The sequence below is a fragment of the Pseudophryne corroboree genome, assembly GCF_028390025.1.
Source record: "Pseudophryne corroboree isolate aPseCor3 chromosome 3 unlocalized genomic scaffold, aPseCor3.hap2 SUPER_3_unloc_28, whole genome shotgun sequence".
NCBI lineage: Eukaryota > Metazoa > Chordata > Amphibia > Anura > Myobatrachidae > Pseudophryne > Pseudophryne corroboree.
The window spans coordinates 221,824-244,850 of NW_026967517.1; the positions used below are offsets into that span (position 1 = coordinate 221,824).

Below are 23,027 nucleotides of genomic sequence, written 5' to 3' on the forward strand. Positions count from 1 at the left end.
CCTAGGTTAAGACAGCGAGTGTTCCTGGAATTCCATGCCAAGAAGTCGGCAGGTCACACGGGTATTGCCAGAACTCGGGAGTTGCTATCTAGGGCGGTGTGGTGGCCCTCGGTGGCTAAGGATGTGGATCAGTGGGTTCGGGCATGTGACATCTGTGCCCGAAATAAGACTCCTAGAGGGGTTCCTGTTGGCCCATTACATCCACTCTCTATCCCATCTAAGCCATGGACCCACATTTCAATGGATTTTGTGGTGGACTTGCCCAAATCCTCGGGGATGACAGCCATCTGGGTTGTCGTTGACAGGTTTTCGAAGATGGCGCACTTCGTTCCACTGGTTGGGCTGCCATCGGCCAGACGCCTGTCTGAATTATTTATGCTGCATGTTGTGCGTCTCCACGGGTTGCCACTTGATGTGGTCTCTGACCGCGGATCCCAGTTTGTGGCCAAATTCTGGAGGGCATTTTGTTCCGATCTCCAGATTTCTGTCAGCTTGTCGTCAGGCTACCATCCGCAGTCTAATGGGCAGACTGAAAGGGTGAACCAGTCCTTGGAGCAGTTCCTCAGGTGTTATGTCTCCAAGTGTCAGACTGACTGGGTTGCTCATCTGTCCATGGCGGAGTTTGCCTATAACAACGAGGCTCACTCTGCTACAGGGATCTCTCCCTTCCTTTGTGTGTATGGGCATCATCCTAAGGCCAATTCTTTTGACCCCCTGGACTCCACGCCTGGTGGTTCCTCTGTGGTTTCGGTCCTTAGAGGTATTTGGAGGAAAGTGAAGAAAGCCCTTGTGTCTGTGTCATTAGTGACCAAAAGGGTTTTTGACAAGCGGAAAAGACCCTGCAGCTTCAAATTAGGAGACTTCGTCTGGTTGTCTACCAAGAATTTGAAGTTGAGACAGCCATCTCATAAGTTAGGCCCCCGGTTCATCGGCCCTTATAAGATCACCAGGGTTATCAATCCGGTGGCATTTCAGTTAGATCTGCCCCGTTCTTTGGGTATCAATAAAACATTTCATTGTTCCCTTTTAAAACGGGCGATTAGTAATCCTTCTTCCCGTGGAAGACCTTCCCCTCTTCTGATACGTGGCCAGAGGGAGTTTGTTGTTGAAAGGATTCTTGACTCCAAGATGGTTCGGGGTCGGCTGTCATTTTTGGTCCACTGGAAGGGGTATGGCCCGGAGGAGCGGTCGTGGGTGCGCAGTTGTGATCTTCATGCCCCCAGACTGATACGCTCTTTCTTCTCGCAGTTCCCCGATAAACCCGGTGGTAGGGGTTCTTTGACACCTCGTCAGAGGGGGGGTACTGTTAGGGTCTCCTGCCCTGTGCTGCCACGTCGTCAAGGCAACCGGGAGACAAGTGTTAGCAGAGTAACCTGAGCGCAGCTGATACTCCGGTTCGGGTCTTTTGCTGTGCAGTGGTTACAGGCTCTGTGCACGGCAGGGGATCCGGTGCTGGTTTTTGTGCTCACTGTCTGTGAGGTCTGAGTGGGGCGTGGACAGCACCTGCTATATAAGGCCTCTTCTCAGGTTAAGCAGATGCTGCTGAATCTTTGTTGGTTAGTCAGTTCCTGAAAGTTAGCCAGTACTGTGTAGCTTTGTATTTGTTGTTGTTTACTGCAAATAGGCCTGGGGATTTGGTATTACACTCTGCCAATCCAGACCTAGCAGTAAGACTGGAGTCAGTCGTTTAACTTGCTGGGGTTCTTTTGCTACTCTGTGAACTTAGCAAGTTTGCGGCTGTATTCTCAGATTTGCTTGCCTAAATCCTGTCTCACTGAGCAAGGTGTTCAGGTGTCAGTTTAGTGGCAGTAAGCTGAACCTGTACACTGCAAGTGAGGATTAGGATTGGGGAGACTCTCCTTGTGTCTATCATTCCATCTCTGACCAAGGAGTTTACTGCCACACCCGTTGGTAACCCTTTAGGGTTTTGCTGTTGCCCTTAGCAACAGCATTTCGGGTTCTCTACGTATTAAAACACAACATCTTGCTTTTTCCATCTGAGCATTACTAATACTAGGGAGACACCCAGTTTCTTAGCCTCTGGGCTTCTCTGTTCACTTTGTGTTTATTTTGTTACCCTATCACCTTCTGTGTACGTAATGTCATATTCCCCAGTCTGTCTGTGAGTTCATTTGTTTTGCATCCCTATCCGTTCAGACACCAGTACATTCCTGCAGGCACTGGTGTGCATAACAGTTGTTATGCACACCAGTGCCTGCAGGAAAGTACTGGTGTCAGAATTGTTATGCACTCCAGTGTCTGCAGGAATGTACTGGTGTTTGAACTGTTATGCAAAACAAATGGACTCACAGACAAACTGGGGAATATGACATAACGTACACAGAAGGTGATAGGGTAACAAAATACACACAAAGTGAACAGAGAAGCCCAGAGGCTAAGGGACTGGGTATCTCCCTTGTATTAGAACTGCTCAGATGGGAAAAGCAAGATGTGTTTTAATACGTAGAGAACCCGAAATGCTGTTGCTAAGGGCAACAGCAAAACCCTAAAGGGTTACCAACGGATGTGTCAGTAAACTCCTTGGTCAGAGATGGAATGATAGACACAAGGAGAGTCTCCCCAATCCTAATTCTCACTTGCAGTGCACAGGTTTTAGCTTACTGCCACCAAACTGACCCCTGACACCTAGCACAGTGAGACAGGATTAGACAGGCAAGTCTTAGAATACAGCCGCAAACTTGCTAAGTTCACAGAGTAGTAACAGAACCCCAGCAAGCTAAACGACTGACTCCAGTCTTACTGCTAGGTCTGGATTGGCAGAGTGTAATACCAAATCCCCAGGCCTATTTGCAGTAAGCAACAAACAAATACAAAGCTACACAGTACTGGCTAACTTTCATGAACTGACTAACCAACAAAGATTCAGCAGCATCTGCTTACCCTGAAAAGAGGCCTTATAAAGCAGGTGCTGTCCACGCCCCACTCAGACCTCACAGACTGTGAGCACAAAAACCAGCACCGGATCCCCTGCCGTGCACAGAGCCTATAACCACTGCACAGCAAAAGACCCGAACCGGAGTATCAGCTGCGCTCAGGTTACTTCACTAGCACTTGTCTCCCGGTTGCCATGACGACGTGGCAGCACAGGGCAGGAGACCCTAACAGTACCCCCCCTCTGACGAGGGGTCAAAGAACCCCTACCACCGGGTTTATCGGGGAACTGCGAGAAGAAAGAGCGTATCAGTCTGGGGGCATGAAGATCACAACTGCGCACCCACGACCGCTCCTCCGGGCCATACCCCTTCCAGTGCACCAAAAATGACAGCCGACCCCGAACCACCTTGGAGTCAAGAATCCTTTCAACAACAAACTCCCTCTGGCCACGTACCAGCAGAGGGGAAGGTCTTCCACGGGAAGAAGGATTACTAATCGCCCGTTTTAAAAGGGAACAATGAAATGTTTTATTGATACCCAAAGAACGGGGCAGATCTAACTGAAATGCCACCGGATTGATAACCCTGGTGATCTTATAAGGGCCGATGAACCGGGGCCCTAACTTATGAGATGGCTGTCTCAAATTCAAATTCTTGGTAGACAACCAGACGAAGTCTCCTAATTTGAAGCTGCAGGGTCTTTTCCGCTTATCAAAAACCCTTTTGGTCACTAATGACACAGACACAAGGGCTTTCTTCACTTTCCGCCAAATACCTCTAAGGACCGAAACCACAGAAGAACCACCAGGCGTGGAGTCCAGGGGGTCAAAAGAATTGGCCTTAGGATGATGCCCATACACACAAAGGAAGGGAGAGATCCCTGTAGCAGAGTGAGCCGCGTTGTTATAGGCAAACTCCGCCATGGACAGATGAGCAACCCAGTCAGTCTGACACTTGGAGACATAACACCTGAGGAACTGCTCTAAGGACTGGTTCACCCTTTCAGTCTGCCCATTAGACTGCGGATGGTAGCCTGACGACAAGCTGACAGAAATCTGGAGATCGGAACAAAATGCCCTCCAGAATTTGGCCACAAACTGGGATCCGCGGTCAGAGACCACATCAAGTGGCAACCCATGGAGACGCACAACATGCAGCATAAATAATTCAGACAGGCGTCTGGCTGATGGCAGCCCAACCAGTGGAACGAAGTGCGCCATCTTCGAAAACCTGTCAACGACAACCCAGATGGCTGTCATCCCCGAGGATTTGGGCAAGCCCACCACAAAATCCATTGAAATGTGGGTCCATGGCTTAGATGGGATAGAGAGTGGATGTAATGGGCCAACAGGAACCCCTCTAGGAGTCTTATTTCGGGCACAGATGTCACATGCCCGAACCCACTGATCCACATCCTTAGCCACCGAGGGCCACCACACCGCCCTAGATAGCAACTCCCGAGTTCTGGCAATACCCGGGTGACCTGCCGACTTCTTGGCATGGAATTCCAGGAACACTCGCTGTCTTAACCTAGGAGGCACAAACAAAAGACCTACCGGAAGGTCTGGAGGAGCCTGCTCCTGTGCTCTAAGGACTAATGATAAGAGGTCCTGGGTAATGCCCACTTTAATACATGATGGGGAAACAATGGGCAACGGCTCCTCGGTGGTCTCCTGGATTGGAGCAAAACTCCGCGAGAGCGCATCAGCCTTGATGTTTTTTGACCCAGGGCGATATGTTATCAAAAAATTAAAGCGAGCAAAAAACAAAGCCCATCGTGCCTGCCTGGCATTGAGACGCTTCGCTGACTCTAAATATGCCAGATTCTTATGGTCAGTGAGAATTGAGACCACAAACTTAGCCCCCTCAAGCCAGTGTCTCCACTCCTCGAGTGCATCCTTAATAGCCAACAATTCCCGGTTACCCACGTCATAATTCATCTCGGCAGGCGAAAATTTACGGGAAAAGTAAGCACAGGGATGAAGGCGATTATCAGACACTCCCATCTGAGAAAGCACTGCCCCAATACCCATCTCAGAGGCATCCACCTCCACCACAAAAGGACGCTCTGGATCTGGGTGTCGCAGCACCTTGGCCGAAACAAATGCCCTTTTGAGACGGGCAAAAGCCGCTTTAGCCTCACCAGACCAGTGAGCAACATCCGCCCCTTTCTTAGTGAGTGCCACCAAGGGCGCCACTATAGACGAAAATCCAGCGATAAATCGTCTATAAAAATTTGCAAAGCCCAGGAAACGCTGAAGCGCCTTCAAATTAGTGGGCTGCACCCAATCCAGGACTGCCTGTACCTTGGAACCCTCCATTTGGAAACCTTCTGGGGAGATAATATATCCTAGAAATGCGATTTGCTAAACTTCAAATTCGCACTTCTCCAGCTTCGCCCCAAGCCGGTGGTCTCTGAGTTTCTGGAGGACTAAGCGTACATGCTTCCGATGTTCCTCCAGGGAATGGGAGAAGATTAGGATGTCATCTAAGTATACAACTAAGAATCTATCCAAATATTCCCTGAGCACATCATTCATGAAATCCTGGAAGACTGCCGGGGCATTACAGAGCCCAAAAGGCATCACCAAATATTCATAATGCCCTGAGTGGGTATTAAAGGCAGTCTTCCATTCATCCCCCTCTCTTATTCGGATTAGATTGTACGCACCGCGTAGGTCAATCTTAGAAAAAATGGTGGCAGTACGAAGCTGGTCAAACAAGACCGAAATGAGAGGCAGTGGGTATGAGTTTTTAATCGTGATACGGTTCAATTCCCTAAAGTCGATGCAGGGTCGCAACGAACCGTCCTTTTTACCCACGAAGAAGAACCCCGACCCAACTGGAGACTGTGAAGGTCTGATAAATCCCTTAGCCAAGTTCTCCTGAATGTACTCTGCCATAGCCTGAGTCTCAGGACGTGACAGGGAGTACAACCTGCTCTTGGGAAGCTTAGCATTTGGCAACAAATCAATGGCACAGTCATAGGGGCGATGGGGAGGTAGTACTTCTGCAACTTTTTTGGAGAACACGTCCTCAAAATCTGCATAACACCCTGGCAATCCTGGCAAACTTAGCTGCGAGAGCCTGATTGGAAGGCTCAAGCAACTCCTGAAACAATCAGTACCCCAACTAAGAATCTCCCCAGAGGCCCAGTCAAATTGAGGATTGTGGGCCCTTAACCAGGGTAACCCCAACACCAATGGGGCAAAAGTACAGACAGTCACATAAAAGGACAATTTTTCAGAGTGTGTGGCTCCAATAAACAAAGAAATCTGGCTAGTGCAAGAGGTAATTTTACCTTGGGATAATGGTTCCCCGTTTAACCCACAAATCTCAATTTCCGATGCCAAGGGTACTAAGGGAACAGAGTGTTTCAGGGCGAATTGGCGGTCCATAAAAACCCCGTCGGCCCCACTGTCCACAAAGGCCTCAATCTTGACAGTATGACCGAGGATCTTCAAGGTCACCGGAATGATAAAAGTCTTCTTGGGAAATTCTGACTTCTGGCCTGACAGGATATTTCCCATCACCCTCAGGCCCTGAAGTTTTCCGGCTTTTCTGGGCATGATACTACCACATGACCTTTATTCCCACAGTACAAACACAACCCCTGCTGTCTCCTCCGCATCTTCTCACGCGAGGAGAGGCGGGTAGCCCCAATCTGCATAGGCTCCTCAGAAAATTCCTCAGAGTCTGAGGTTCCCTTGGGAAGGAAGGAAATCTCAGTCTCCCTTTCAAGCCTACGCTCTCTCAGCCGTCTATCCACCCGGATGGATAACTGCATGAGCTGATCCAAGCTATCAGGCAAGGGATATTGTACCAGTTGGTCCTTTATCTGGTTAGAAAGACCTCTTCGGTACTGGTGTCTCAGGGCTCGGTCATTCCACTGGGTATCATGGGCCAACCTCCGAAACTCCGTACAGTAAACCTCAACTGGCCTTCGCCCTTGCTTAAGGATCGAAATCTGAGCCTCGGCTGAGGCCGTCTTGTCAGGGTCATCATACAACATGCCCAGGGCCGTAAAAAAAGCATCAACACTTTTAAGCGACGGACAGTCAGGCTGCAACCCATATGCCCAGACCTGTGGGTCTCCTTGTAGCAAGGAAATCACTAGGCCCACCCGCTGAATCTCCGACCCAGAAGACTGAGGCCTAAGCCGGAAGTATAGCTTGCAGCTCTCCTTGAAACAAAAGAACTGCGAGCGATCTCCAGAAAAACGATCCGGGAGATTTACTTTCGGCTCCTTAACCCCTGCAGGTGCTGCTGCTGCGGGAGCTCCGCCAGCAGCCTGGGAGGTGTGCATTTTAATGGACAAATCATTAAATTGTCGAGTCAGGACCTGCACCTGATCGACCACCTGTTGCAACGTATTTTGAGGGGTATGCTCCATATTCCCACAAAATTTCAACAGGAGTATTGGTCTGCTGAATATGTTATGCACACCAGTGCCTGCAGGAAAGTACTGGTGTCAGAACTGTTATGCACTCCAGTGTCTGCAGGAATGTACTGGTGTTTGAACTGTTATGCAAAACAAATGGACTCACAGACAAACTGGGGAATATGACATAACGTACACAGAAGGTGATAGGGTAACAAAATACACACAAAGTGAACAGAGAAGCCCACAGGCTAAGGAACTGGGTATCTCCCTTGTATTAGAACTGCTCAGGTGGAAAAAGCAAGATGTTGTGTTTTAATACGTAGAGAACCCGAAATGCTGTTGCTAAGGGCAACAGCAAAACCCTAAAGGGTTACCAACGGATGTGGCAGTAAACTCCTTGGTCAGAGATGGAATGATAGACACAAGGAGAGTCTCCCCAATCCTAATTCTCACTTGCAGTGCACAGGTTTTAGCTTACTGCCACCAAACTGACCCCTGACACCTAGCACAGTGAGACAGGATTAGACAGGCAAGTCTTAGAATACAGCCGCAAACTTGCTAAGTTCACAGAGTAGTAACAGAACCCCAGCAAGCTAAACGACTGACTCCAGTCTTACTGCTAGGTCTGGATTGGCAGAGTGTAACACCAAATCCCCAGGCCTATTTGCAGTAAGCAACAAACAAATACAAAGCTACACAGTACTGGCTAACTTTCATGAAATGACTAACCAACAAAGATTCAGCAGCATCTGCTTACCCTGAAAAGAGGCCTTATAAAGCAGGTGCTGTCCACGCCCCACTCAGACCTCACAGACTGTGAGCACCAAAACCAGCACCGGATCCCCTGCCGTGCACAGAGCCTATAACCACTGCACAGCAAAAGACCCGAACCGGAGTATCAGCTGCGCTCAGGTTACTCCACTAGCACTTGTCTCCCGGTTGCCATGACGACGTGGCAGCACAGGGCAGGAGACCCTAACAACAGTTCAAACACCAGTACATTCCTGCAGGCACTGGTGTGCATAACAGTTCAGACACCAGTACATTCCTGCAGGCACTGGTGTGCATAACAGCAACTGTTCCCTGGACCTCGCCTTTATAAGGAGATCGTCCAAGTACGGGATAATTATAACTCCTTTTTTTTTTTAAGGAGTATCATCATTTCGGCCATTACCTTGGTTAATACCCTCGGTGCCGTGGACAGACCAAACGGCAACATCTGGAATTGGTAATGACAGTCCTGTACCACAAATCTGAGGTACTCCTGGTGAGGAGGGTAAATGGGGACATGCAGGTAAGCATCCTTGATGTCCAGTGATACCATGTAATCCCCTTCCTCCAGGCTTGAAATAACCGCCCTGAGCGATTCCATCTTGAACTAGCATCTTTTTATATACGTGTTCAAGGATTTCAAATTTAAAATAGGTCTGACCGAACCGTTCGGTTTCGGTACCACAAACATTGTGGAATAGTAATCCCTTCCATGTTGAAGGAGAGGTACCTTGACTATCACCTGTTGCGAATACAGCTTGTGAATTGCCTCTAGCACTGCCTCCCTGTCCAAGGGAGTCGTTGGCAAGGCAGATTTTAGGAAACGGCGAGGGGGAGACTCCTCGAATTCCATCTTGTATCCCTGAGACACCACTTGTAGAATCCAGGGATCCCCCCCGTGAGCAAGCCCACTGATCGCTGAAGTACTTGAGACAGGCCCCCACCGCACCTGGCTCCGCCAGTGGAGCCCCAGCGTCATGCTGTGGACTTAGAGGAAGCGGGGGAGGACTTTTGTTCCTTGGAACTGGCTGTATTTTGCAGCTTTTTCCCTCTACCTCTGCCTCTGGGCAGAAAGGACGCGCCTTTAACCCGCTTGCCTTTCTGGGGCCAAAAGGACTGTACCTGATAATACAGTGCTTTCTTTTGCTGTGAGGGAACATGGGGTAAAAATGCTGATTTCCCAGCTGTCGCTGTGGAAACTAGGTCCGAGAGACCATCCCCAAACAACTCCTCACCCTTGTAAGGCAAAACTTCCATGTGCCTTTTAGAATCTGCATCCCCTGTCCACTGCCGAGTCCATAAGCCTCTCCTAGCAGAATTGGACAATGCACTTATTTTAGATGCCAGCCGGCAGATCTCCCTCTGTGCATCTCTCATGTATAAGACTGAGTCTTTTATATGCTCTATGGTTAGCAGAATAGTGTCCCTGTCTAGGGTGTCAATATTTTCTGACAGGGAATCTGACCACGCAGCTGCAGCACTGCACATCCATGCCGAAGCAATAGCTGGTCTCAGTGTAATGCCTGAGTGTGTATAAACAGACTGCAGTATAGCCTCCTGCTTTCTATCAGCAGGTTCCTTGAGGGCGGCCGTGTGCGGAGACGGCAGTGCCACCTTCTTTGATAGACGTGTGAGCGCTTTATCCACCCTAGGGGATGTCTCCCAACATAACCTGTCCTCTGGCGGGAAAGGGTACGCCATTAGTAACTTTTTAGAAATTACCAGTTTCTTATCGGGGGAAGCCCACGCTTCTTCACACACTTCATTTAATTCTTCAGATGGGGGAATAACTATTGGTAGTTTTTTCTCCCCAAACATTATACCCTTTTTTGTGGTACCTGGGGTAACATCAGCAATGTGCAAGACATTTTTCATTGCCGCAATCATATAACGGGTGGCTCTATTGGAATGTACAGTAGTCTCCTTGTCGTCGACACTGGAGTCGGTATACGTGTCGACATCTGTGTCTGCCATCTGATGTAGCGGGCGTTTTAGAGCCGGTGATGGCTTTTGAGACGCCTGGGCAGGCACGAGCTGAGAAGCCGGCTGTCCCACATCTGTTATGTCGTCAAACCTTTTATGTAAAGAGTCGACACTATCACGTAATTCCTTCCACATGACCATCCATTCAGGTGTCGGCCCCGCAGGGGGTGACATCACATTTATCGCCTCCACATAAGCCTCCTCATCAAACATGTCGACACAGCCGTACCGACACACCGCACACACACAGGGAATGCTCTGACTGAGGACAGGACCCCACAAAAGCCCTTTGGGGAGACAGAGAGAGAGAGAGTATGCCAGCACACACCAAAAGCGCTATATAACACAGGGATTAACACTATAACTGAGTGATTTTTCCCAATAGCTGCATATATATATATATATATAATAAGATTTTACTTACCGATAAATCTATTTCTCGTAGTCCGTAGTGGATGCTGGGACTCCGTCAGGACCATGGGGAATAGCGGCTCCGCAGGAGACAGGGCACAATAATAAAAGCTTAAGGATCAGGTGGTGTGCACTGGCTCCTCCCCCTATGACCCTCCTCCAAGCCAGTTAGGTACTGTGCCCGGACGAGCGTACACAACAAGGGAGGAATTTTGAATCCCGGGTAAGACTCATACCAGCCACACCAATCACACCGTACAACCTGTGATCTGAACCCAGTTAACAGTATGATAACAACGAAGGAGCCTCTGAAAAGATGGCTCACAACAAGAATAACCCGATTTTTGTAACAATAACTATGTACAAGTATTGCAGACAATCCGCACTTGGGATGGGCGCCCAGCATCCACTACGGACTACGAGAAATAGATTTATCGGTAAGTAAAATCTTATTTTCTCTGACGTCCTAGTGGATGCTGGGACTCCGTCAGGACCATGGGGATTATACCAAAGCTCCCAAACGGGCGGGAGAGTGCGGATGACTCTGCAGCACCGAATGAGAGAACTCCAGGTCCTCCTCAGCCAGGGTATCAAATTTGTAGAATTTTGCAAACGTGTTTGCCCCTGACCAAGTAGCTGCTCGGCAAAGTTGTAAAGCCGAGACCCCTCGGGCAGCCGCCCAAGATGAGCCCACTTTCCTTGTGGAATGGGCTTTTACTGATTTTGGCTGTGGCAATCCTGCCACAGAATGTGCCAGCTGAATTGTACTACAAATCCAGCGAGCAATCGTCTGCTTTGAAGCAGGAGCACCCAGCTTGTTGGGTGCATACAAGATAAACAGCGAATCAGATTTTCTGACTCCAGCCGTCCTGGAAACATATATTTTCAAGGCCCTGACAACGTCCAGCAACTTAGAGTCCTCTAAGTCCCTAGTAGCCGCAGGTACCACAATAGGTTGGTTCATGTGAAACGCAGAAACCACCTTAGGTATAAATTGAGGACGAGTCCTCAATTCCGCCCTGTCAGAATGAAAAATTAAGTAAGGGCTTTTACATGATAAAGCCGCCAATTCTGACACACGCCTGGCTGAAGCCAAGGCCAACAGCATCGACACCTTCCACGTGAGATATTTTAAATCTACCGTAGACAATGGTTCAAACCAGTGCGATTTTAGAAATCTCAACACAACATTGAGATCCCAAGGTGCCACTGGAGGCACAAAAGGAGGCTGTATGTGCAGCACCCCTTTTACAAAAGTCTGAACTTCAGGTACTGAAGCCAATTCTTTCTGGAAGAATATTGACAAGGCCGAAATTTGAACTTTAATGGACCCTAATTTTAGGCCCATAGACAGTCCTGTTTGCAGGAAATGCAAGAAACGACCCAGTTGAAATTCCTCTGTAGGGGCCTTCTTGGCCTCACACCACGCAACATATTTACGCCAAATGCGGTGATAATGTTTTGCGGTTACTTCCTTTCTGGCTTTTACCAGAGTAGGAATGACTTCTTCTGGAATGCCCTTGTCCTTTAGGATCCGGCGTTCAACCGCCATGCCGTCAAACGCAGCCGCGGTAAGTCTTGGAACAGACAAGGCCCCTGCTGGAGCAGGTCCTTTCTTAGGGGTAGAGGCCACGGTTCGTCCGTGAGCATCTCTTGAAGTTCCGGGTACCAAGACCTTCTTGGCCAATCTGGAACCACGAGTATAGTTCTTACTCCTCTCCTTTTTATTATTCTCAATACTTTTGGTATGAGGGGCAGAGGAGGGAACACATACACTGACTGGTACACCCACGGCGTTACCAGAGCGTCCACTGCTATTGCCTGAGGGTCCCTTGACCTGGCGCAATATCTGTCCAGTTTTTTGTTTAGACGTGACGCCATCATGTCCACCTTTGGTTTTTCCCAAAGGTTTACAATTTGGTGGAAGACTTCTGGGTGAAGTCCCCACTCTCCCGGGTGAAGGTCGTGTCTGCTGAGGAAGTCTGCTTCCCAGTTGTCCACTCCCGGAATGAACACTGCCGACAGTGCTATCACATGATTCTCCGCCCAACGAAGAATCCTTGCAGTTTCTGCCATTGCCCTTCTGCTTCTCGTGCCGCCCCGCCTGTTTACGTGGGCGACTGACGTGATGTTGTCCGATTGGATCAACACCGCCTGACCCTGAAGCAGAGGTTGTGCTTGAATTAAGGCATTGTAAATGGCCCTTAGTTCCAGAATGTTTATATGAAGAGATGTTCCCATGCTTGACCACAAGCCCTGGAAATTTCTTCCCTGTGTGACTGCTCCCCAGCCTCTCAGGCTGGCATCCGTGGTTACCAGGATCCAATCCTGAATGCCAAATCTGCGGCCCTCTAGTAGATGAGCACTCTGCAGCCACCACAGGAGAGACACCCTTGTCCTTGGCGACAGGGTTATCCGTTGATGCATCTGAAGATGCGATCCGGACCATTTTCCCAGTAGATCCCACTGAAAAGTTCTTGCATGGAATCTTCCGAATGGAATCGCTTCGTAAGAAGCCACCATTTTTCCCAGGACCCTTGTGCACTGATGCACTGAGACCTGTCCTGGTTTTAGGAGGTTCCTGACTAGCTCGGATAACTCCCTGGCCTTCTCCTCCGGGAGAAACACCTTCTTCTGGACTGTGTCCAGAATCATTCCTAAGAACAGTAGACGTGTCGTTGGAATCAGCTGCGATTTTGGGATATTTAGAATCCATCCGTGCTGTCTTAGCACTATCTGAGTTAGTGCCACTCCGACTTCTAACTGTTCCTTGGTTCTTGCCCTTATCAGGAGATCGTCCAAGTAAGGGATAATTAAGATGCCTTTTCTTCGTAGGAGCATCATCATTTCGGCCATTACCTTGGTAAAGACCCGAGGCGCCGTGGACAATCCAAACGGCAGCGTCTGAAACTGATAATGACAGTTTTGCACTACAAACCTGAGGTACCCTTGGTGAGAAGGGTATATTGGGACGTGGAGATAAGCATCTTTGATGTCCAGCGACACCATATAGTCCCCCTCTTCCAGGTTTGCTATCACCGCTCTGAGTGACTCCATCTTGAATTTGAACTTCTTTATGTAAATGTTCAAAGATTTTAGATTTAAGATTGGTCTCACCGAGCCGTCCGGCTTCGGTACCACAAATAGTGTGGAATAATACCCCTTCCCTTGTTGTAAGAGGGGTACCTTGATTATCACCTGCTGGGAGTACAGCTTGTGAATGGCTTCCAGAACTGCCTCCCTGTCGGAGGGAGACTTTGGTAAAGCAGACTTGAGGAAACGATGAGGGGGAAACGCCTCGAACTCCAGTTTGTACCCCTGTGATACTACCTGTAGAATCCAAGGATCCACTTGCGAGTGAGCCCACTGCGCGTTGAAATTCTTGAGACGGGCCCCCACCGTGTCTAAGTCTGCTTGTACAGCCCCAGCGTCATGCTGAAGACTTGGCAGAAGCAGGGGAGGGCTTCTGCTCCTGGGAAGCGGCTGCGTGACGCTGCCTTTTCCCTCTTCCTCTGCCCTTGGGCAGAAAGGATTGGCCTTTTGCTCACTTATACTTGTGGGAACGAAAGGACTGAGTTTGAAAAGACTGTGTCTTTTTCTGCTGATGTGAAGTACCCTGGGGTAAAAAGGTGGATTTTCCAGCCGTTGCCGTGGCCACCAGGTCTGTTAGACCAGCCCCAAATAACTCCTCCCCCTTATACGGCAATACTTCCATGTGCCGTTTGGAATCTGCGTCCCCTGACCACTGTCGGGTCCATAATGCTCTTCTGGCAGAGATGGACATTGCGCTTACTCTTGATGCCAGGGTACAAATATCCCTCTGTGCATCACGCATATATAGCAATGCATCCTTTAAATGGTCTATAGTTAACAAAATATTGTCCCTATCCAGGGTATCAATATTCTCAGTCAGGGAATCCGCCCATGCAACTCCAGCACTGCACATCCAAGCTGATGCGATTGCTGGTCGCAGTATAACACCAGTATGTGTGTATATACTTTTTAGGATATTTTCTAGCCTCCTATCAGCTGGTTCTTTGAGGGTGGCCGTCTCAGGGGACGGTAACGCTACTTGTTTAGATAAACGTGTAAGCGCCTTATCTACCCTAGGGGGTGTTTCCCACCGTGCCCTAACCTCTGGCGGGAAAGGGTATAGTGCTAATAATTTATTTGAAATTAGCTGTTTTTTATCAGGGAAAACCCACGCTTTATCACACACCTCATTTATTTCCTCTGACTCTGGAAAAACTATTGGCAGTTTTTTCACACCCCACATAATACCCGCCTTTGTGGTATTTGTAGTGTCAGAAAGATTTAATGCCTCCTTCATTGCCGTGATCATGTAACGTGTGGCCCTACTGGACATTACGTTTGTCTCGTCACCGTCGACACTAGACCCAGTATCAGTATCTGGATCCGTGTCGACCCACTGAGGTAGCGGCCGTTTTAGGGCCCCTGAGGGTGTCTGAGACGCCTGAACAGGCACTAATTGATTTGCCGGCTTTCTCATGTCGTCAACAGTTTTTTGCAAATTGCTGACATTATCACTTAATTGTTTAAACACAATCATCCAGTCAGGTGTCGACTCCCTAGGGGGTGACATCACTAACACAGGCAACTGCTCCGCCTCCACCTCATTTTCCTCCTCATACATGTCGACACACGCGTACCGACACACAGCACACACACCGGGAATGCTCTGATAGAGGACAGGACCCACTTAGCCCTTTGGAGAGACAGAGGGAGAGTCTGCCAGCACACACCCAGCGCTATATATATACAGGGATAACCTTATATAAGTGTTATTCCCTTATAGCTGCTGTTAATATTAGTTATTTGCTGCCAAAATGCCCCCCCCTTCTCTTTTTTACCCTGAATCCAGATGCAGTACTGCAGGGGAGAATCAGGGAGCCGTCCTTCCAGCGGAGCTGTGAGGGAAAAATGGCGCCAGTGTGCTGAGGAGATAGGCCCCGCCCCTATACGACGTCCTTATCTCCCGCTTTTTATGTGTAAAATGGCAGGGGAAAAAATACATCCATATAGCCCTGGAGCTATATGTGATGTATTCCTTTAGCCAGCTAAGGTATTTTATTTATATTGCGTCTCAGGGCGCTCCCCCCCCAGCGCCCTGCACCCTCAGTGACCGGAGTGTGAAGTGTGCTGAGAGCAATGGCGCACAGCTGCGGTGCTGTGCGCTACCTTAGTCTTGAAGACAGGATGTCTTCAGCCGCCGCTTTCACCGGACCTCTTCGTCTCTTCTGGCTCTGTAAGGGGGACGGCGGCGCGGCTCCGGTGACCCATCCAGGCTGAACCTGTGATCGTCCCTCTGGAGCTAATGTCCAGTAGCCTAAGAAACCCGATCCACACTTCACTCAGGTGAGTCCGTTTCTTCTCCCCTTAGTCCCACGGTGCAGTGAGCCTGTTGCCAGCAGGACTCACTGAAAACAAAAAAACCTAAGTAAACTTTTATTCTAAGCAGCTCAGGAGAGCCACCTAGTTTGCACCCTTCTCGGCCGGGCACAAAATCTAACTGGCTTGGAGGAGGGTCATAGGGGGAGGAGCCAGTGCACACCACCTGATCCTTAAGCTTTTATTATTGTGCCCTGTCTCCTGCGGAGCCGCTATTCCCCATGGTCCTGACGGAGTCCCAGCATCCACTAGGACGTCAGAGAAATATATATATATATATATATATATATATATATATGTTGCGCCTAAATTTAGTGCCCCCCCCCTCTCTTTTTTAACCCTATGTAGTCTTGAAACTGCAGGGGAGAGCCTGGGAGATAGCCCCGCCCCTTTTTCCGCTGACTTCTCCCGCTTTTCTATATGTATATCTGGCAGGGGTATTTTACACATATATAGTCTCTATGACTATATTATGTGTTATTTGCCAGCAAGGTACTCTATATTGCAGCCCAGGGCGCCCCCCCCCGCGCCCTGCACCCATCAGTGACCGGAGTGTGAGGTGTGCATGGGGAGCAATGGCGCACAGCTGCAGTGCTGTGCGCTACCTTGATGAAGACCGAAGTCTTCTGCCGCCGATTTCCAGGAACGTCTTCTTGCTTCTGGCTCTGCAAGGGGGACGGCGGCGCGGCTCCGGGACCGGACGACCGAGGCTGGGCCTGTGTTCGATCCCTCTGGAGCTAATGGTGTCCAGTAGCCTAGAAGCCCAAGCTAGCTGCAAGCAGGTAGGTTCGCTTCTCTCCCCTTAGTCCCTCGTAGCAGTGAGTCTGTTGCCAGCAGATCTCACTGAAAATAAAAAACCTAAAATATACTTTCTTTTCTAGGAGCTCAGGAGAGCCCCTAGTGTGCATCCAGCTCAGCCGGGCACAAAATTCTAACTGAGGTCTGGAGGAGGGAGGAGCCAGTGCACACCAGGTAGTCCTAAAGCTTTCTTTAGTTGTGCCCAGTCTCCTGCGGAGCCGCTATTCCCCATGGTCCTTACGGAGTCCCAGCATCCACTTAGGACGTTAGAGAAATGTGATCAGATGATGTGTGTATATAGGGGCCCCCATACCTGCTCTCCCCTGTACAATACATGACAGTCTCCTCTTACCCAGTGATGTGAGGGGCCGGTGATTCTCCATCATCACGTCCTTGTACAGACCCCTGTGTTCCTCTATATACTCCCCTTCCTGCATGGAGACATAGACAGTGACTTCCTGACGCCTTATAGGAACCGGACACACACAGTGATACATTCATCACCCAGACACATCCCCTGGTGTTACTGTACAATGTCCCATTCCCAGCAGTCACCTCTCCAGTCATCACCCAGACACGTCCCCTGGTGTTACTGTATAATGTCCCATTCCCAGCAGTCACCTGTCCAGTCATCACCCAGACACATCCCCTGGTGTTACTGTATAATGTCTCATTCCCAGCATTCACCTCTCCAGTCATCACCCAGACACGTCCCCTGGTGTTACTGTATAATGCCCCATTCCCAGCAGTCACCTCTCCAGTCAGCAGCTGAATGATCTTGTTGGCGAGTTCCAGGATCTTCTGGTCACTGTGCCTCTCATGTATCAGTGAGTGAGGTGGAGGCACCGTGATGGGGCTCTTAGTTCTGCTCAGTCCACGTGACACACGGCTATGGCTGCTGGGTGTCTCACACTCACCAGATGTCTTCTTTACTACTGTGCAACTCTGCAAAATGGGGGATACATCAATATCACTATAAATACTGACAGATCCCCTCACCTCCCCAGTCATGTCCCTGTATTATTACTATAGATATAAGTGACGTCACTGTGACACTCCCAGATCCCCTCACCTCCCCAGTCATGTCCCTGTATTATTACTATAGATATAAGTGATGTCACTGTGACGCTCCCAGATCCCCTCAAGTCCCCAGTCATGTCCCTGTATTATTACTGCAGATAGGGCTAACAGACCAGGGTGACATAGAAGCGGAAGACTGAGTGCGGATAAGAGGGTTAGGAGGACAATTGGCTGGGGTTTGTGAAGAAGTGGGCCTTGAGAGCCCATTTGAAGTTTTGTAGAGAGGTGGAGAGTGAGATGGGGAGAGCACGTGCAAAATAGGTAGGACTGGGAGGAGGTAATCAGTTGACAGGATAAGGCCCCCAATTCTGAGACACACCTAGCAGAAGCCAGGGCCAGTAACATCACCGTCTTCCACGTGAGGTACTTGTCTTCTACCATCACCAGAGGTTCAAAGCAGGAGGACTGTAGAAAACGTAACTTAACATCTAGATCCCAAGGTGCCATAGGGGGCACAAAGGGAGGTTGTATATGAAGCAGCCCTTGCAAGAAGGTCTGAATTTTTGGCAAGAGAGACAACTTTTTCTTGATGGAGATGGAAAGAACTGAAATCTGGACTTTAATGGATCCCAGACATAAGCCCTTATCCACTCCAGCCTGCAGGAAACACAGGAACCTTCCTAAGTGGAATTCCGAAGAGGGATATGTGCGTTCTTCGCACCAAGAGACATATCTCCGCAAGATATGATAGTGTTTTGACATCACAGGTTTTCTGGCTTGTACCATAGTGGCAATTACCTTTTTGGAAAGCCCTTTGTGAGCTAGGATGTTCCGCTCAACTTCCATGCCATCAAACTAAGCTGCCGTAAGTCCGGGTAGACGAACGGTCCTTGTTGAAGAAGATCCCTTCTTAGTGGTAGAGGCCAAGGGTCCTGTACAGACATGTCCAGAAGAGCCGTGTTCCATGCTCTTCAGGGCCAATCCAGGGCAATCAAGATTGCTTCCACTTTTTGTTGTCTGATCCGCTTGAGGAAACAGGTAGACCAGCTGGTAAGGCCAAAGCGAAGTCAGCGCATACACTGCATTCGCCTGAGGGTCCCTGGTCTGTGAGCAATAGCAGCGAAGCTTCTTGTTGAGATGAGAGGCCATCAAGTCGATCTGTGGGCAACCCCACCTGTGGATGTTCAGTTGGAACACCTGAGGGTGTAGTCCCCACTCCCTCAGGTGGAGGTCGTGGCGGCTTAGGAGGTCCGCCTCCCAGTTCTCCACTCCCGGAATGAAGATTGCGGACAGCGCTCTTGCATGTTTTTCTGCCCAGAGGAGTATTCTTGACACTTCTCGCATGCAGGCCCTGCTTTTTGTCCCTCCTTGTCGATTGATGTACGCCACTGCCAAAGCGTTGTCCGACTGCACCTGGATTGCCTGTGGCCTTAGTAGAGGAGACGCCTGAAGCAGAGACGTTCTGGATAGCCTGAAGTTCCAGAATGTTGATTGGAAGCAGGGCCTCCTGGGCAGACCACCTGCCCTGGAACTGTGCCCCTTGGGTGACAGCTCCCCATCCTCATAGACTTGCATCTGTTGTGAGGAGGATCCAGTCCTGAATCCCAAAGTTCCAGCCTTCCAAGAGGTTGGAAGACTGTGTCCACCACAGGAGTGAAATCCTGGCCAGGGGTGACAGCCGAATCATCCGGTGCACCTGAAGATGGGAACCGGACCATTTATTCAGGATGTCCAATTGGAAGGGTCTTGCATGGAACCTTCCGTACTGTATCGCCTCGTAGGAGGCCACCATCTTTCCCAACAATTTTATGCAAAGATCAACGGACACTCGAGCAGGTCTGAAGACCATGCATACCATTTCTTGGAGTGCTCTCGCCTTGTCAACTGGGAGGAATACTTTCTATGCTACAGTATCCAGTAGCATGCCCAGAAACAGGAGCCGCGGTGACGGTTCCAGGTGGGACTTCTGTAGATTAAGGATACACCCGTGGTGAGACAGGCGTTGGATAGTGCGATCTATGTGGAGTAATAGAAGCTCCCTTGATCTTGCTTTTATCAGGAGATCGTCCAGGTATGGGATCACATTGACCCCCTGGACCCTGAGCTGAAACATCATTTCCACCATCACCTTCGTGAACACCCTTGGAGCTGTAGACAGGCCGAAGGGTAATGCCTGAAATTGGTAATGATCGTTCAGCAGGGCAAACCTCAGAAAGGCCTGATGACATGGCCAAATTGGGACATGTAGATAAGCATCCTTGATATCCAGGGATACTAGGAACTCCTGTGGTTCCAGGCCTGCGATCACTGCCCTCAGAGATTCAGTCTTGAATCTGAAAACCTTCAGGTAAGGATTCAAGGACTTCAGATTCAGAAGGGATCTCACAGACCCATCTGTTTTCGGTACTACAGACTGTAGTAACCCTGTCCTTGTTGCAACAGTGGTACTGGGACAATGACCTGGGACTGTACCAACTTCTCTATGGCCAGTAGTAGAGTACCATGCATACTTTCCAAAACTGGTAAGCCTGATTTGAAAAATCGTTGGGGAGGAGAAACGTCAAACTCCAGCTTGTAGGCCTGAGAGATAAGGTCCCTTACCCAAGCATCTTGGCAAGAACCGTCACAGATGTGGCTTAAGTGACGTAACCGAGCTCCCACCACGAGATCCCCCCGGGGTGGGTGTGCACCGTCATGCTGAAGTGTTTGCGGGAGCAGAACTGGTTTTCTGGTTCTGAGACCCAGCAACTGCTGGTTTTATAGGTATTGCCCTGGAGCCTCTCGCTGCATTGGAGGCTCCTCTGGCTCTGGATCGAAATCTGGAGGACCGAAAGGACTGAGTAGATGGTCCCATTTAGGAACGTCTAGCAGGAGGGGCACCCGAAGGGAGAAATGTGGATTTTCCGGCCGTAGCCTTCGAAATCCAGGTGTCCAGGTCACCTCCAAAGAGCCATTCACCTGTGAAGGAAATAGATTCCACATTACGGTTTGAGTCAGCATCAGCGATCCACTGACGTAACCATATGGCTCTGCGCGCAGACACAGCCATAGCCGTGGTTCTAGCACTAACAGTGCCAATCTCTTATAAGGAGTCACAGAGGACTCTTGCCGTGTCCTGAATGTGAGACAGTAAGGCAACAGTGTCGTCTAAGGTCATATTACCCAAGAGATCTTCCTTTATTTGTCTAGCCCAGGAATGGATTGCATGTGTCATCCTGCAACCTGCAATGACAAGCCATTGTGCTACGCCTGCAGCAACGTAAATAGGATTTTAATACCTACCGGTAAATCCTTTTCTCTTAGTCCATAGAGGATGCTGGGGATGCTTCAAGAACCATGGGGTATAGACGGGATCCGCAGGAAACATGGACACACTATAAGACTTTGAATGGGTATGAACTACCTCCTCCCTCTATGCCCCTCCTCCAGACTCCAGTTATAGGAACTGTGCCCAGGGAGATGGACATTTCGAGGAAAAGTATTTATTTAACATTTTAAACTAAGGTGAGATACATACCAGCTCACACCACCAACACGCCCTACAACATGGCATTCAACAACAACGCATGCAACGGCATGATCAACAACAGTGACAGACTGACTGCACTCAGCACAACATGTGCGTAACTACAACCAATAACTGCAGATACCGTCCGCACTGGGACGGGCGCCCAGCATCCTCTATAGACTAAGAGAAAAGGATTTACCGGTAGGTATTAAAATCCTATTTTCGCATACGTCCTAGAGGATGCTGGGGATGCTTCAAGAACCATGGGGTTTATACCAAAGCTCTAGAACGGGCGGGAGACTGCGGATGACTCTGCAGCACAGATTGACCAAACAAGAGGTCCTCCCCAGCCAGGGTATCAAACTTGTAGAACTTCGCAAAGGTGTTTGATCCTGACCAAGTAGCAGCTCAGCTGTAATGCCGAGACCCCTCTGGCAGCCGCCCAGGATGAGCCCACCTTCCTGGTAGAATGGGCCTTCACCGACTTCGGTAACGGCAATCCTGCCGTAGAATGAGACTGCTGAATCATATTACAGATCCAGTGTGCAATAGTCTGCTTGGAAACAGGAGCCCCAATCTTGTTGGGAGCATACAGGACAAACAGAGCCTCTGTTTTCCTAACTTAAACCGTTCTGGCGACATAGATTTGCAAAGCTCTGACCAAGGCATCAGTAGCCACTGGAACCACAACAGGCTGGTTCACGTGAATTGAAGAAACCACCTTTGGCAAAAATTGCTGACGAGTTCTCAACTCCGCCCTATCAGCATGGAAGATTAAATAGGGACTTTTGTGCGACAAAGCAGCCAATTCAGATACCCGCCTTGCAGATGCCAAGGCCAACAGCATGGCTACTTTCCAAGTAAGGAATTTTAACTCAACCTTATGCAAAGGTTCAATCCAATGAGATTGCAGGAATTGCAACACCATGTTAAGATCCCATGGTGCCACTGGGGATACAAAGGGAGGTTGTATGTGCAGTACGACTTTCACAAAGGTCTGAACTTCTGGAAGGGAGGCCAACTCCTTCTGAAAGAAAATAGATAAGGCCAAAATTTGTACTTTAATGGAGCCTAACTTTAGGCCCTCATCCACACCTGCTTGCAAAAAATGGAGCAACCGCCCCAGCTGAAATTTCACACCAAGACACATATTTTCTTCAAATACGCTGGTAATGCTTTGCCGTTACTTCTTTTCTAGCCTGAAGAAGTGTGGGAATGACTTCACTGGGAATACCCTTTCGGGTTAGGATTTGGCGTTCAATCACCACGCCGTCAAGCGCAGCTGTGGTAAGTCTTGATACACGCACGTCCCCTGTTGCAACAGGTCCTCACAAACAGGAAGAGGCCAGGGATCTTCTATGAACAACTCCTGAAGCTCTGGATACCAGGCCCTTCTTGATCAATCCGGAACAATGAGTATCGCCTGAACCCTTGTTCTTCTTATAATCTTTATCACCTTTGGAATGAGAGGAAGTGGAGGGAACACATATACTGACGGAAACACCCACTGTGTCACTAGGGCGTCCACCGCTATAGCTTGAGGGTCCCTTGACCTGGAACAATATCTCTGAAGTTTCTTGTTGAGGCGTGACGCCATCATGTCTACTTGAGGAACTCCCCAACGACTTGTCACTTCTGCAAAGACCTTTCGATGAAGACCCCACTCTCCTGGCTGGAGATCGTGTCTGCTGAGGAAGTCTGCTTCCCAGTTGTCCACACCCGGAATGAAGACTGCTGACAGAGCGCTGGCATGTCTTTCCGCCCAGCGAAGAATCTTTGTGGCCTCGGCCATCGCTGCTCTGCTCCTTGTACTGCCTTAGCAGTTTATGTACGCCACTGCTGTCATGTT

General features: G+C 49.4%; 1 protein-coding gene across 1 annotated transcript in view; it reads right to left on the reverse strand.

Annotated features, from left to right (window-relative positions):
- Window positions 1-23,027, reverse strand: part of LOC134983892 (oocyte zinc finger protein XlCOF22-like) — a 630,483-nt gene that overhangs the window by 48,856 nt on the left and 558,600 nt on the right. Inside the window, exons 2-3 of the mRNA XM_063949501.1 lie at window positions 17,404-17,595; window positions 17,003-17,081 (exon numbers count right to left, since the gene is read on the reverse strand). Of these exons, the coding sequence (XP_063805571.1) occupies window positions 17,003-17,081; window positions 17,404-17,595 (271 nt within the window). The remainder of the gene's footprint in view (window positions 1-17,002; window positions 17,082-17,403; window positions 17,596-23,027) is intronic.